This window comes from Micromys minutus, assembly GCF_963924665.1.
Source record: "Micromys minutus genome assembly, chromosome: 10".
Taxonomy (NCBI): domain Eukaryota; kingdom Metazoa; phylum Chordata; class Mammalia; order Rodentia; family Muridae; genus Micromys; species Micromys minutus.
Window position 1 is genome coordinate 41,378,658 of NC_137979.1, and position 16,298 is coordinate 41,394,955.

General features: G+C 41.6%; 1 protein-coding gene across 2 annotated transcripts in view; it reads right to left on the reverse strand.

Annotated features, from left to right (window-relative positions):
• Positions 1-11,332, reverse strand: part of LUC7L3 (LUC7 like 3 pre-mRNA splicing factor) — a 28,601-nt gene extending 17,269 nt beyond the window's left edge. For both annotated transcript variants that reach the window (XM_080922769.1, XM_080922768.1), the window contains exons 1-2: positions 11,088-11,332; positions 622-688 (exon numbers count right to left, since the gene is read on the reverse strand). In XM_080922769.1, the coding sequence (XP_080778895.1) occupies positions 622-688; positions 11,088-11,186 (166 nt within the window). In that variant the 5' untranslated portion in view covers positions 11,187-11,332. The remainder of the gene's footprint in view (positions 1-621; positions 689-11,087) is intronic.
• Between the last annotated feature and the right edge of the window lie 4,966 nt (positions 11,333-16,298).

Sequence of the window (16,298 nt, forward strand, 5' to 3'; positions counted from 1 at the left end):
TTTTATGTCTTAACCCTGACTTTTATGGTCTCTTGGTGCCCCAAATCCTGGACTAAGTAAGACCCAACACGTATTCTCTCAGTGCCCTCTCAGACTTTATAATGCAGATGTCTCTGATCTGTTAATAATTGTGCTGATACCTGGTGTTATTGCGTATCCCACGCATTTAGCTTATTTTCCATTTAGCCAGGCATGGTTACTAAAACCCATGATTCTAGCATTCAGCAGACAGAGGAAGGACTGCTGTTTCAGGCCAGCTTTGGCCCTCTAAGTTTGTTTCAGGATACCCTGGGCTATATTAAAGAAAGTGAGTGTGTACGTGAATAATTTTCACTTTAATATCTCACAAGTGTAAATATAAACAGTTAATTGTGCCAGTGTGTCTAATAAGACTGACATTTATTAACATATTCATAACTGAACCAAGAAATTACTTACTCATATGTTTTAAAGGGTTCACAAAGAAAGTTTAAATTTTGTTTGGATACAAGTCTTACTGCATAGCCTAGGCTTGCCTTCAACTAAGGATTCCCTTGCCTTGTGCTGAGATTATGGGCTCATGTCACTATGCCTGGTGAAGGAAGTTTAATTCTAAGTGTGATAAACAGAAAAATAACTTACCAAGATCAGAACGAGTATTGGTGAACAATTCCGCAGGACAAAAACCACAGAGATAATATTTACAAACCTATTGAGAAAGGAAAAAAAGGGAACTTAACTTTAAAAAACTACTTATAAGAAAGTACCAAAAATTCTTTTTTTTAAAAAAAAGATTGATTTTATATATGTGAGCACACTGTAGCTGTCTTTAGACACACCAGAAAAGGGCATCAGATCCCATTACAGATGGGTGTGAGCCACCATGTAGTTGCTGGGAATTAAACTCAGAACCTCTGAAAGAGGTTAACTTATGAGCCACCTCTCCAGAACCAAATAATATTCTTATGTGCTATATATGCATCTTTTGACAGAGTACAACTTCATCTGCTAAATTGTGACTTTTATATTCTTAAATTTTAATAAAAATGAACGCAACTTACAGAATTATCAGTTATTTTCTGGAAATATTAATTACATCTGATCCATTTCCCAATAAACACCATCTTGTGTTTATGAATTGATTGTGAGCTAGGCATAGTATTTAAGAGGCAACAGAATCAAAAAAAAAAAAAAAAAAAAAAAAAAAAAAAAAAAAAAAGGAATCGAAGGAAGGAGTCCAAGACAGGGTTTATCTTTGCATCCCTGGCTGTCCTGGAACTTGCTCTGTAGACCAAGCTGGCTTCAAACTCAGGTATCTGCCTGCCTCTGCTTCCCAAGTGTTAGGATTAAAAAGCATGCACCAACCTCTACATCTGGCATTTTTTTTTTCTATCCAAAAACAAATAACCTCTAATAGAGATTGGAGAGATGGCACAATACGTAAGAGGTGGTACTGCTTTTGCCGTGGACCTGCACCCAGTTTCCAGAAACCAAGATAGGAACCTCAGAACTAGCATGCTTGCACATACGCACAATGCCCCCATTCACACAGTTAGAAATAGAATTTTAAGGGGGGACTGGAGGGATGGCTCAGAAGTTAAGAGCACTAAATGCTCTTCTAGAGGTCCTGAGTTCAACTCCCAGCAACCACATGGTGGCTCACAACCTCTGTAATGCCCTCCTCTGGTGTGTCTGAAGACAGCAACAGTATGCTCATATAAAGTAATAAATAAATCTTTAAAACAATATAATCTGAACAGCAAGTTCTCAACAATCAGTGTTCAGCTTTTTAATAGACTATTTACAGATCAGAACTTGGAACTCCTGGTCTAAATCAAAAATAACATTCATTTGAAGCAAACTAGCTTTATATTTTTGCTAAAGATCCACAAAATGTATCAGACATCTCATACATGCCAATACTTCCCTGGGTGTCTCTGGTTGGCCCCTGTTATGAGGAAAACATTATGAATATAAAATAAACTTAATTCTCTCATTTTTTTTCCAGTGAGATACTGTCTCACTATCTAACCCAAATTGTCCTTGAACTCAAATTCTGCCTCAGCCTTGTAAGTTCTGGTATCACAAACTGCAGCACCACACCAAGTCCATTGGTATTTTTAAACTCTACCAGATCCCATATTTAATTCTGTAAAATGGTAAATCAAAGCATGTTAATCAAACTATCACCTTTCATACAAAATTTTACTATTATTGTGATTATCAACACATAACTATAACCTATAAAAGACAATATATTAAATTTAAACTACAGTGAGAAGGGTAGACATACAGCTCACTGTACGGTGTTTTTGCCTGGCATGCAGCAGGGTTCTGAGTTCTACAGTTAGCACAAAATAAACTGAATAAAAATTTTGAGTAACTCAGTGCTAAATACGAAACAATTTTTCTTTATCAAAGCAGTATGGTTTCACAATTCTGCCCATAAAAACTGAAGCTGAAACCTGTGAAACCAATCTGGCCAAGTGTCACTGGCTTTTAACCTCATATACTCAGAAGGCCGAGGCAGGAGAATCTCAAGTTCAAAGCCTGAGATTCTGTCTCAAAAATAAAAATAAAGGGCTGGAGAGATGGCTCAGTGGCTAAGACCAGAGATCCTGAGTTCAATTCCCAGCAACCACATGGTAGATCACAACCATCTGTAATGGGATCTGATGCCCTCTTCTGGTGTGTCTTGAAGACAGCAACAGTGTACTCACATACATAAAACATACTTAAAATACCAATGCTTGACTTTCTCTGCAACTCCTTACTGTCTTTTTTTCTTTTTCTTTTTTCTGACATCATCACACGTTAGTTCCCACATTTGTAAGTTATACTATGGCATTTTTATACTTAGACATATCATGTATTTTTTTTAAATTTTGGGGCTTTTTGTTTTGTTCATGTGTGTGTTTGTTTTTTTTATATGCGTAAACTGTAGCTGTCTTCAGACATACCAAAAGAGGACACCAGATCTCATTACAAATGGTTGTGAGCCACCATGTGGTTGCTAGGAATTGAACTCAGAACCTCTGGAAGAGCAGTCAGTGCTCTTAACCACTGAGCCACCCAGCCCCCTGTCTTGTTCTTTTTGAGACAAGATCTTACTCTATATCCCCAGGGCAGCTTGGAACTAATTATACAGTACATGTTGGCTTTGAACTCTAAGTACTCTAAGTAGCAATTATAGGTATGAGCTATCATGCCCAGCTTCCAAACCTAAACATTATTCTTATAGATTGTTCATTATTAATGAAGACCAAATGCTTTAGACGTTAAAAGTTATTTAAGATTAATTTTTATGAGTCTGAGTGTTTTGTCTCCATGTATGTATGCGCACCACACTCATGCCTGGTGCCCATAGGTCAGGAGAGAGAATCAGATCCCTTAAAACTGGAATTACAGATTTTTGGGAGCCCCCATATGGATGCTGGAAACACAACCCAGAGTCTCTGCAAGAGCAACAAGTATTTTTAAGTGCTAAGCCATTTCTCCAGCTCCCAGTCTTTAGATACCATTCTATTAAACTATTTCTTTAAGCTATTTCTGAACTTCTCGGATGGATATAGCAGCACATTTCTGTAATCACAGAACTAAGAAAGCAAGGCAGGAGCTCTGAGCTACAGCGACAGAGTCTATAGTGACCTGCCTTGCCTAAAAGACAACAATAGCAAGTCATGGTAGCTTATGTCTATAATCAAGCACCTGGGCGACCAAGGCAGAGGGGCCAGGAGTTTGAAACCAAGGCTACAGAGAAAAAGAAGCCTGTCCAAAAAGGTCAATCCAGGGCTGGCAAGATGGCTCAATGAGTAAATATGCTTGCTACCAAGACTAAAAGCCTGTTTGATTCCAACAACCCATTTGGTGGAATGAGAGCCTACTTTTACTAGCTGTCCTCTGACTTACACCACACACCAATTTCTCTAATCACAATTTTTTTTTGGAAAAACCAAATGATACCAAACCAAAAAGATAAGCACTTTATACTATATATCAACACACCAATACTATAACTCTATCCTACATGTTCTCCTTGCTTAGACTTGTGCCTCCTGCTCCCCACTATGCTAGAATAAAACCCAGAAACTGGCAAGTTCTAACTATACTTCCAGCCTCTAAATTGCTTCTGATTCTCCCCAGGAATTGCAGAGTTTAAAAACCAAGCACATTAGAACACAAAAAACTGATAGTACATATTTGGGTGTTTCTAATGAAGTTATTAATGCCAATAATACAAATAAATCCACATAATATCTTCTATTTCATTCATGTTTACTGTATGTATGCACATGTGTGCGCAAATGCATGATAGTCAGAAGTGAATGTATCTTCCTCAAAAACTCCTAGTCATTTTTGTTTGTGCATGTAAAAGCTAACGTCAGCTGTCTCTTGCAGCTGCTCCCCACCTTAGTTTTTGGAACAGTGTCCTTTGCTAAACTTAGAGCTTGCTGATTGGCTAGTCTGGCTGGTCAGTAATCCCCAGGAATCAATCCACCTGTCTATGGCTACCCAGCACTAGGGTAATAGGCACTGTGGTGCCTAGCTGCATAATTGGTATCTTTTTTTAGGATTTAATTGTGGCAACTACTGGAAATTTAAGATATTAGCCTTTGCATTTATTATCAATCACTGAAAAACACAAATACTTATTACAAATTAAACTGTGTGGTCCTCTCAAGGCTTACTCATTAATTCACTTGGCCTTTTCCTCACCTCTTCTTTTCTTTATTCAACAACTCTTTACTCCGTGTCCACCATAGACCCAGCAATCCAATAACAGAAAGCAGGGATGGGAGGAAGCAACAATTTTCACAATTCAATTATGATCTAGCTTCTTAAACCTTAGGAAGGCAGTTTCAACTGTTATGAAACACAGGGTACCTACTAAGTGTACACTGTACCACTAACACTGATTTATGCTCTCTTCAAGTTCCATTTTATAAGCAAATCATATAGGAAATAAATGCATTCAACATTTACTTTTCATAATGTAGATATTGAGATTAACTCCTGTTGGCAATGGTCAGTCTGATATTTGAGAACATGGATGCTAATAAAGTCTGCACTGTGGCCAGATACTGTATGTAATCCCACCTACTTGGCTTAGGTAGATTTTGAGTTTAGGCTAAGTATGAACAACATAGTGAGCTCCTATCTCAGTCCCCTCCTACAACAAAACAATCTACAACACAAACTCTCTTAACAGCCAACCCTGATTACTTAATATATTAAGACTTTAACTGTTGTACATGTATCAATTTAAAATCCAGAATCGCCAGAAAATGTTACCATCACTCTTGTCTACCATTAATACTTTAATTCTAGCTACATTCAGCCTAGAATCAAATGGGTTTTAACAGTCTCATCCAACAACCCTAGAATTTGAGTTCTTCCTACCCTGGTCTTTTGAGTACTGGGATCTGAGGGTTGTGCCACCTCACCTAGTTCAAGTTTTTTAGATACAGGAATTTATATGGGGGGAGGGGGAGAAACTTCTCAAAGACAGTTTTGAAAGGGTGTGTAAGGTCAGTTTTCAAGCTATGGTTTTGCACCAGCTATACTCTGATCATACTTTCAAGTAATCAGTCTGTGTCTCTCATTGTGTTATATACTCCTTTGCTGGTCATGGCTCATAGGCTTCTTACTGCTTACATATTGTGAATGATAAAATTTCAATCAATCTTCCACTGCAGCCAGGTAGTGAACATCTCTACTGCTTAAAAGCCTTCAACTGTTTCTCAAGGTAATGAAGTCCAAGGTTAATTCTTGCTTATCTCACTCCCCACCCAAGATACCCAAAAAAGGGCTTCAGTTATAAAACATTTCCCAACTGCACTCATTTCTTCAGTCGGTCATTTATAGTAGCACGTCTTTTCTTTAGCCCTTCCTCAGGCTACTTCTTACTAATCCATTAGACTCCAGTTTTTAAAGGCCACTTTGCATGAAAAACCCTTCTTGAGTTGGATTAGAAGTTCCAGGCTCTTTGCACCTTCTGGTTTTTTCATTGTAGTATTCTTATTTTGTCACTGAAGCACACTTACCAATTCCTGTTTGTCACTCACTACACTGATAGTTCTCTAGGGCTGGGCATTGCACACACACAATTCTGCTATTTATGTTAAGTGAAATGCATTTCTGTAGAAAGGAACATAGGCGTTCTGATAACCTAAGCAGCCATCTCCCTTGCTGAAAATCAAATCTAAGGATAAAGCTGTTTATGTGTGTGTGTGTGTCAAAATATATCCATACATACTTTTCCTAACTCAACTGTTGAGGCTTGAATGAAATGACCCCTTAGCTCAAGTTAGTGAATACTTGGTCTCCATGTGTTGGCACTGTCTAGGGAGATAGATTATGAAACTTTTAGAAGCTGAGGCTTATAGGAAGTATGTCTCTGAAGGCAGGCCATGAGGTTTTTTTACAGCTTGGGTCCATGTCCTGTTCTTTATCTTCTTCTGGATGGCCAGTAAAGAAAAAATAGCTGGCCAGCCTCATGCTCCTTCTACTATGAAAAACAAGACTGTATCCCTTTTGCAACTGTAAGCCAAAATAAACCCTTTCCTTCCTTAATCACTTTTGTTATAGTATTTTATCACAAGAAAGAAATCAAGCCAATAGTACAGAAATGTAATATTTTCTTTCAGTATGTATTCATATTATGCCTATATATTTGCAGTTTGGTAATACAGGACATCTTCAAAACTTATAAAACTGTCTCAAAACATGCTGGGTCCCTGAAACCAATCAGATACACTAATGGATGCACTCCCACCCCAAGCAATAAAAGTTGACAGACCCTTTCAGACCAGAGTTGAGTTGCAAATAATACTCTCAGACAAGACAAGCAGCAAAGACCACTCTGTCCAGCCAAGCTGCCTGAGTCACTTGGAAAGGACACTCTCCAATCTGTTAAGCTACCTGCAGGCATTTAATATTAAGTAGCAGATATCATGGACTACACTATGAGTCCATGAGTTTGGTTGTTTGTTTTTAATAGGTGGGCATGCTTATGCTATAGCACACACCTAGAGTTGGCTCAGCAGTTGAAGAGTACTTCCTGCTCCTCCAAAAGACCCACATTAGGTTGTGGTTCTTAATTCCAGCTCTCCCAAGAATTCAATGGCCTCCTCTGGCCTCCCAGAGCACCTTTACACAGTGTGGGACTTGCATGCACACACACGCACACTCACTCAAATGTTTTCTTAAAATTTGTTTTGATATGGATAATATCAATGATGTTACTGTATGTGCTAACATCTCAAAATTTTTAGAAATGTACATTTAGTTCATTTCTCTTCATAAATTATTAACCTTTAATGAACAGGCTATACTTGAATTAAGTTATATCAGAAAAGCAACTGCAGTCAGTGGGATGTAGAAGTGTACTCCTATATGCAAGAGGATTACTCGAGGCCAGCCTGGAAAACTAAGACCCTGGTCCCAGCAAATAAAGCAGTTGTCCCAGGTTGTCTGTTCTCTGGCCTTCGCACAAATTCCCACTCTAGAGGGTTCTCCCCCTACCCCCAACACTCAAATGTAAAATAATATCAGTAGCCTAGAAAAGTATTGACATGCTTGTAAAAGCCAGCACTAGGGAGCTAGAAAATCAAGGACGAAAGGGCTCAAACTTGCTCTGTTACATAGGAGAACCCCATCTCTAAAAAGCAATATTTTCAAAATTAATTTTAACAATGTACTCTACTAGTACTTGGAGGCAGAGGCAAGAGGATCAGGCATTCAAGGCCATCTTGAGCTATATACCAATAAAGAAAAGACACTCCACACACAAACAAAACACAATAGGAGAACCCTAGATGGGTCCTGCTACCAAACCTGATGATCAAATCCCTGGAACCCTCAAGACAGAGAGAATCAACTCTGCCTGCCCCACCCCCAACAACAATAAATGTAAAGAAAAAACTTTTTAAGTTACTGTGCTGAGCTGGAGGGATACAAAAATATGAATTTAAAATAAATAACCCAGGTCAGTTAAATGAAGCTATCTTACAAGCAGCCTGAAGAGATAACTTAGTAATTAAGAGTACTTGTTGCTTGGTTGCCAGCACTTATTCACTTGGTAGCTCAATTCCAATGAGATCCTATTCCCTCTTCTGGTGTCCATGTGGCGAATAAACAAATGCAGACACTAAATACCACACAAGAAAAACGCATGTATGTGTATAAATATACAAATATATTTTAGAAAGCCTATCATAGAACTACTATTAACGCTAAGGTTTCCTTTCACTTCCCCTGTGGCTCAGCAGTTAAGAACACTGCACGTTCTTGCATGTTCTTCCAGAGTTACAGGGGTTTCAATTCCCAGCATCCACATGACAAACCACAACAGTCTCTAATCCTAGTTCTAAGGGATCTGCAGCTCACACATTCATGCAAGCAAAGCATACATACTTTAAAACAAACAAATGGAAAGAAAACCAGCCAAGCTCTGGCTAGCCTGGCCCTGGATATTTAAAATAGCAGACTGGCCTGGAACTCAAGAGTGTTAAGCCTAGGGGGCTGGAGAGATGACTCAGTGGTTAAGAGCACTGACTGCTCTAGTAGAGGTCCTTGAGTTCAATTCCCAGCAACCACATGGTGGCTCACAACCATCTGTAGTAGGATCCAATGCCCTCTTCTGGTGTCTGAAGACAACTACAGTGTACTCATATAAATAAATCTTTAAAAGAAGAAAAAAAGGGTTAAGACTTAAGGCTTATATACAGGCCAGAGAGATGGTTCTGTATTGGGTAAAGGCACCTGCTGCCAAGTCTGACCCATGACCAGCAAACGCCCCCATCTCTCTACACCCAACGAATAAATTTTAGGAAGAAAATTTTCCAACTGGAACAAAAATGTCAAACTATATAGACAGTGGCAGTAAGATGGATGCTGCATCAGAAGCTGGATTCCACTGTTTCTTGGGAGTTTTATTAGCAACCAAAAAGGACTTGAAGTAAGAAAGAAACAAAATTAAAGCTTCAATTGTTACTTTCACCACTGAGAAATCATACTTATTTACATACATTATTATGCGCCATTCTTCACAAGATGTGTTCAAAACTAAGAGATGTAAATCACATTTCTCTTTAATTCAAAGCACAAATGTCCTATAGGGAAAATTACATTGTTTTTCCTGACCTCTGTTATTTTTCAAGACAGCCACAAGATATAGTTCTCACCAAGATCCATCTGTCTCTGCCTCCTCAAGGCTGGGATAATTAATAGGTGTGTACCACCAAGTCCAGCTATTTTTCCTAACCTTTTAAAAAGTTTAGATTGACTAATCCCTGGCTCAGAAGACTGAGGCAGGGGATCTCTCAGTTTGAGGCCAGCCTAGACTTAGAGCAAGTTTCAGTACACCAGGGCTAAACAGAGACTCTGACTGGAAAAACAAATTGATGCCAAACAGGGGTGGTCCAAACCTTTAATTCTAGCACTTGGAGACAGAGGCAGGAGGATTTCATTGAGTTCAAGGCCAACCTGGTTTTCCTGAGTTCCAGGACAGCTAGGGGAAACTGTGAAATCGTCTAGAAAATCTAAATACAAACAAACAAACAGCAAGACAAAACAAACAAAAAAGCTGTCTGAAGAGTTAAGTGGGGTGAGGGAGAAGAAAAAGTAACTTCATCTTGCCAAGATATAAGAGTCTAGACTATACTGTCTACATACTGTAACAACCGAAGGGACAATGAACATCAGGGGATTCCCATGTTGCAATGGGTCACAAATGCATGAATTAACGTAACTAATAACACCATAAACCATACCCTGAGAATATGTTTGAAGTCAGTTACTACTTCCATACAACTTGGACCATACACTTTTTTTGGTTTGGTAATATTTTATTTTAAGTTTCTCTGTGTAGCCCTAACTGGCTTGTGAGTGTGTGGTAGACCAGGCTGGCCTGGAATTCACAGGGATCCCACCTGCATCTGCCTCACAAGTGTTAGAATCGAAGGCTCCTGCTACTAGTGGGAAACACTTTTTTAGCAGAAAAAATCATGGACCCCCCACCTTACTTTTTTTCTACATTTTAAAAGAGAAATTATTACTTTACTCAAACTGTGTTTAAAAACAATGCATAATTTACTTTCCTGAAAAGCCTATTTGTTAGCCAATCATGGCAACGACTGTAATCCCAGCACTCTGGAAGCTGAGGGAGGATTTCAAGTTCGAGAACCACTTGACCTACAAAGTAAAGCACTGCCTCAAAAAAACAAAATAGAGCTTTTGTTGAGCCATTTTCTCATATTTTATTAGCAAGTGATTTAAAGCTGCTGTTTGATAATAACTGCAAGGTAAGATCAAGCGTACAAAACTAGATAAAAAGTACTTGAAATGCAGTACAATATATGCACGAAGCCAGCTTCACAGAACGGTGCAACCTCAACAGTGCTACAAAAAATTAAGATTTAGCTTTGCCGATTATTAAGAGACCTCGAGTGAGCTGCTGTAGCCTCACCTGTGACCCTGGAGTTATATTTAACCCGTTTAAGAGTGAAAGGATCGAACGAGTTCATGTGAAAACAAAAACCTTGACAACCGCCTGAGGGACTACTGCCATCAAACCGCATTAGCAAATACTGTTTATGATATACTGTACAGTTTCAAATGTCTACCTTCCCAAAGAAGTGCCGAAATGGAACCACTTCTAAATAATGCTCTTCTACGACCCCCCCCCCCCCACACGCTCTAATCCTGGTCAGAAGTCAAGCTAAACATGACGGCTGCACCCAAATAACGGAAGACTTTGCCTTTCTTTTTCATACGGTAAAAACCCGGAGCTCTGGTGTAATAACACGAGTCCTTTCCTTCCTTTTCCCGCGTTTCCCGGCCTCACCAAGGCTTCTTCTGCCCCGCCAAGCACAATCCCGGACTTCCTCCACAGAACAACAAATCACCCTATCCCCGGGGTTCGCGCGGAATCCTCCCTCCTGGGCCACTCTCCCGCCTCCTTCAGCCGTCAGGTGCTTCAGTCTGCGCGGCCGGGACCCCAAATCGCGCCGCGACCCACCCAGGCCACCCTCGGCCCGCGCCCTCCCGTCCCTTCAGTTCCCCTCCCCCAGGCGCTTGGGCACAGGCCCAAGGCCCACGGGACTTACGCTCTCGTGGTCCCACCGCACGTTGCTACGCTTCTCATCCGGGGCGAGGTTTCGGTCCCGGCCCATTAACTCATCCAACAATTGCGCGGCCGAAATCATGGTGCTTCCTCCGGGCGGCTGCTCACACCAGCCCTAGCACCCACCAACGAAAAACACCAGCCCCTCGGCCGCCGAATCAACCCCTCGGCCCACTCTCAAGCCGAAAAGCCTCTTCCAAAGAGGAGCCGATAAGACAAAATGGCCGCCGCTCGGGCACCTTCCCAGCATGCCGTGCGCCCGCGGAGACACGCCTAGGCCCGGGCGGCGATGGCGGCGGGGCTTCGGCGGCGAGGGGGCGGGACCTCCAGGCTAGACCCCGGGGCAAGCGGGGGCCAGGCACTGACTCCACCCTGCCGTGCCTTCCTCCGCGGAGCCTTAGACGCACAAACCGCCGCGGGTGTCGGCCTTTTTTACTTGGAGAAACAGCAGTCTAGCTCTGGAGCCTTTGACACTGCCCCAAAAATGTCCCTTTGTCCACGTGGTGCCCAGGGTGCCATCTTCTAGTGAGGGAAACAAGAAGAGCGAGCTGCGTTCGTGCTCAGACTCCATTTTCCTAGTCGCTGCAGTTACGGCCTCCACCTGGCCTTATTTCTATCTGCACCCCTCCCACACCTAGTTCGAAGCTGGGGATTGAACCGAGGACCTTAACGCTTAACGCTCTACCAGTGAGCTAAATCCTCAAGTCTTCTACCTGGTTTTGTTCTGATTTTCTCCATTTTTAGGGAGGAAAATCAAAGAATAGGCCATATGCGGTGGAGGAATTATGTTGCGGTACTTCCAATCCAGAAATTTGTCTTTCTTTGTTTTGTGTCATGTGTGACCAGGGACATGTAGAGAAGACCAGAGGTCACCTTCTAGAGTTCATTTATTCGGGAACTATCCACTTTTTGTTTGGTTGTTTTTTTTTCCCCCGAGACTGGGTTTTCTTGTAGCCTTAGCTGTCCTGGAACTCACCAGGTTAGCCTCGAGCTCACAGAGATTCCCCTGTCTCAGCCTTATCAGTGGTGGGATTAAAGGCGCGTGGCACCATTGCTCCTCAATCTAAACTTTTAAGAGGTTAGGAAAACTTAGCTGGGCTTGGTGTTACCATCCACCTTTAACTCCAGCACTGGGAAGGCAGAGTCAAGTGGATTTCTGAGAACTCAAGCGATCCACCTGCTTCTGCCTCTTGAGTGCTGGGTTTAAAGATTGAAAGTCTCAGCTCTACATGATGGTGCACCTCTTTATCCCAGTACTCGGGAGATAAAGGCAAGTGGATATCTGTAAGTTTGAGACTAGCCTGGTCAACAAAGCAAGTTTCAGGACAGCCATGTCTCAACCTGTCTCAAAAAAAAAAAGGAAAGGATGTCTTGTTGGGATTCTGTAAACCCTACCCCTCAGTTACCTAGCAACAGCCAGGTATACCCCACCCCTCAATTACCCAGCAGTGACCAGGTATGCTCCGCCCCAGTGACCTGACACTATAAAAGGAGCTGCTTGACCCCTCCTCTCTCTCTTGGCCTCTCCTGCCCTTGTGCTCTTGCAGCCTTTCTCTCCCATTTCCCTTCCCCCCTCTCTCCCACGTGCTCATGGCCGGCCTCTACTCCTCTACTTCTCTCTCTCTCTTTGCCTCTACCACCCTCTTAACTCTCCCATGACCTGAATAAACTGTATTCCGTACTATACTGTTGTGTGGCTAGTCCCTCAGGGAAAGGATTCCCAACATGGACCTCCCAGAGGCATCTCTCTTGCCCTCAGGCCTCGCCGCACCTCCATGGGCCATATGCCCCCCACTCTCTTCATCCTTCCCCTAACATGGGTGCCGGGACTCGGATCGTTATCCTCTCACAACATTGGTGCCCTGTGACTCTTCCTTTCAGTGACTTTTCCTTTCATTGGTGCCCCGTCATCTTTTCCTTACATGTCTGACTGGAACCTGAGCTCTCTGTCAGCCTGAATGCCCCACGAATCCTTTTATTTCTGCTTTCTAGCACTGCAATTATAAACCACTGTTTTTACATGTATGTGCTGGGATTTAAACTCTGGTTTTCGTGCTGAGTGATGAACTCTCTGGAATTTCTTTAAAAGTATCAATTCGACCTTGCAATCCAGAGGCAAATATATCTAGGCCAGCCTGGCTCAAAACTGGAGTTTGAGGCCAGCCAGGGCTGCACTGTGAGACATTGTCTCAAAAACAAACAAAATACATATTCACTTGGGAATAGTGGAACAGACCTGTAATCTCCATTTGGGAGGGCTGGCCAGGATTATTGTTCCAGACCAGCATGAGTTGCCCTGTGAGTCCCCGTCTAAAACTTTTTTTTTAATTTAAAAAAACGGAGGAGATGACTAAACTGAAAGGCATCTGTGGACAAGATTGGTGAGCCTGACAACAGAGTTCCACCCCCCGCCCCCCCCCCCCCCACTCATGGACCATGGAGAGAACCAATCATGAAAGTTGTCCTTTGACCTCCACATGCTTATCCACACACTCAGACACTGGCACACAAAGTAGAATGTAATAAGAAAAAAAAAAAAAAATTTAAGGGCTGGAAAGATAACTCAGCAGTTGTTGGCACTGGCTGCTCTTGCAGAGGACCCAGGTTCAGTTCCCAGCACCCACATGGGAACTCACAGCTGCCTAACTCCAGGGTCAGAACCCCTCAGACAGACATACAGGGAGCTAAAACACCAATGCACATAAAATAAAGATTATATTTATTTTATATTTCTATAATATACATATTATAGAAATTGTATGATTTAATATAATATCTATATTACTTTATACTTATATATTTATATATTTACATATAAATATATAAATTATTTTTATATAAATAACAGGTTACACAGAGAAACACAGTCTTGAAAAAAACCAAACCAAACAACACCTCAGCAAAACTCCCTCTGCTATGGGTTTTCATCAGTGTTAGTGTGAAGATTAAATGAATTGATACACTCTGCACATTGATAGAGGAGGCCTAACAGGTTCTTAATTCCTTTATTAGCAAGAGAGAATGAACCTTTTTATTGTCAAAGTAGAGGAGCCAGCTCCCTGTGGAACTGACTGAGGAACATGACAAAGCTCCAACCAGGCAAGATGGGAAAAAGATGGGAAAAAGCCTCAAGCTCAAAACTGATGATGATCCTCTTACTGACTCAGCCTCCTAGTGTGTTAGCAGGAATTCCCCAAACAGAAATCTGAAGAGTTTACAGTTAAGAAAAGCAAAAAAGTTTTTAAAACATGAAATTGATACCAATGAAGAAAACTGCTGGTCTGCTAGAAGAGGAACTTTTACAATTATTCTTTGAGTCTTACAGATGGAAGCTAAAGTAGAATGGGTTGAAAGATTAGAGGGAAGCAAATCCAAAAGGCTAAGACAGAACACTTGGGAAGCTGAGGCAGGAGGATCAGAAATTAAAGGTCATCCTTGGCTACGCAGTTTAAGGCTGGCCTTGGGAGAAGGAGAAAAATCAAAGCCACCTCCCCAACTCCACTGTTATTTTCCAAGGTCACAAAGGATCTTAAGGTTGAACTTAACACCTCTCAGTCCTTATCCGGCCTGTGGTTCTTGAGTGTGTGTCACTCATCACTAGTCCCGCCCACTCCATGGCTCTTCCTCCCACGGATTCCCGTTATTCATCCCGAAGCTCTTCTGAGACTTTCTCTCCTTTCCCTCATTAGAATTTTGAGAGCTCTTCAGTGTTCTGTCTGGCTGTCTTCTGTGGGTAATCACCAACTCCTTTAGGATTATCTCTTCTGTCTGCAGAATTTCGGCTAGCACCTTTTGCTGATGAGTGCCAGATGCCAACCTCCAGCTCAGACCTTCTTTCTGAATTTAGTACTCATGTCCACCCCATTTACCGGGCTCTACTTACATGAAAGTCAAAAAAACAAACAAACAGAAACATAGTAAAACAGAAAACAGAAAAACAGTTTCTTGGGCCAGCAGTATAGCTCCAAGGCAGAGAGCTATCCTGATGTACACAAAGCCATGTGTTGAATCCACAGTACCAAAAGAGATAAAACATAGGTCCACCCACAGTTTCAAGTCAATAGATTAAAAGGTGAATTCAGGGCTAAGGAGATAGCTCAGTCAGTAAGGTGTTTGCCAAGAATGTTTGAGGACCTAAATTTGAATCCTGTCTTAGTTTGCCTTTTTTTTTTTTTAAGAAAAACAAAACAAAACAAAACAAAACCCCCCCCCCAAAAACAGGGTTTCTCTGTGTAGCCTTTGCCATAGACCAGGCTGGCCTTGAATTCACAGATCCACCTGCCTCTGACTCCAAGTGCCAGAATTAAAGGCATGTGCTGTCACTGTCAAGCTTTTAGTTATTCATTTTTTTAGCTTAAAGTCTTTCATCAAGGGAAGCCAAGGCAGGAAATCAAGCAGGGCAGGAACCTAGAGGCAGGGCAGGAACCTAGAGGCAGGGCTGGTGATGAACGGGGCCAATGGAGAGTGCTGCTTACTGGCTTTCCTGGCTCACGTTCGGATGCTTTTCTTTTTGTTTCTTTCCTTTTTTAAAAAAATTATTATTTATTTAATGTATACAAACACACTGTACCTGTTTTCAGACACACACTAGCAAAGTGCATCAGATCCTATGCCGGATGGTTGTGAGTCATCATGTGGTTGCTAGGAATTGAACTCAGGACCTCAGGAAGAGCAGTCAGTGCTCTTAACCACTGAGCCATATATCTAGCCCCTGTTTCTTTCCTTTTTAAGTTTTATTTTGTTTTCATGTACATGTGTTTTGCCAGTATGTATGCATGTGCACATATGCATGCTTAAATCTGAAGAAGTCAGAAGAGGGCGTCTGATCCCCTAGAACTGGAGTTTACAGATGGTCGTGAGCCACCATGTCGGTGCTGAGAATCAAGTCCTGGACCTTTTTTACAAGGGCAACAAGTGTTCTTCACTGTTGGCTTATCTCTTTAGCCCGGATGTAATTCTTTTAAGGAAAGAAAATTTAACAAACAAAAAAACCTCATGAATTTTGGAGTTTGAATTTGCACCTAATTTATGTTGTTGCTGCTGCTGACCGTTTGCTTGTTTGTTACAGTTCTGAGGATGAAACCCAGGCCCTTGTTTGGGTAAGTACTCTTCCATTGAGTTATATACAACCAGACTACTACAATCTTTCTTTTTTATATAGTATAGAATAGAGTTTATTTAAGTCATGGGGGAG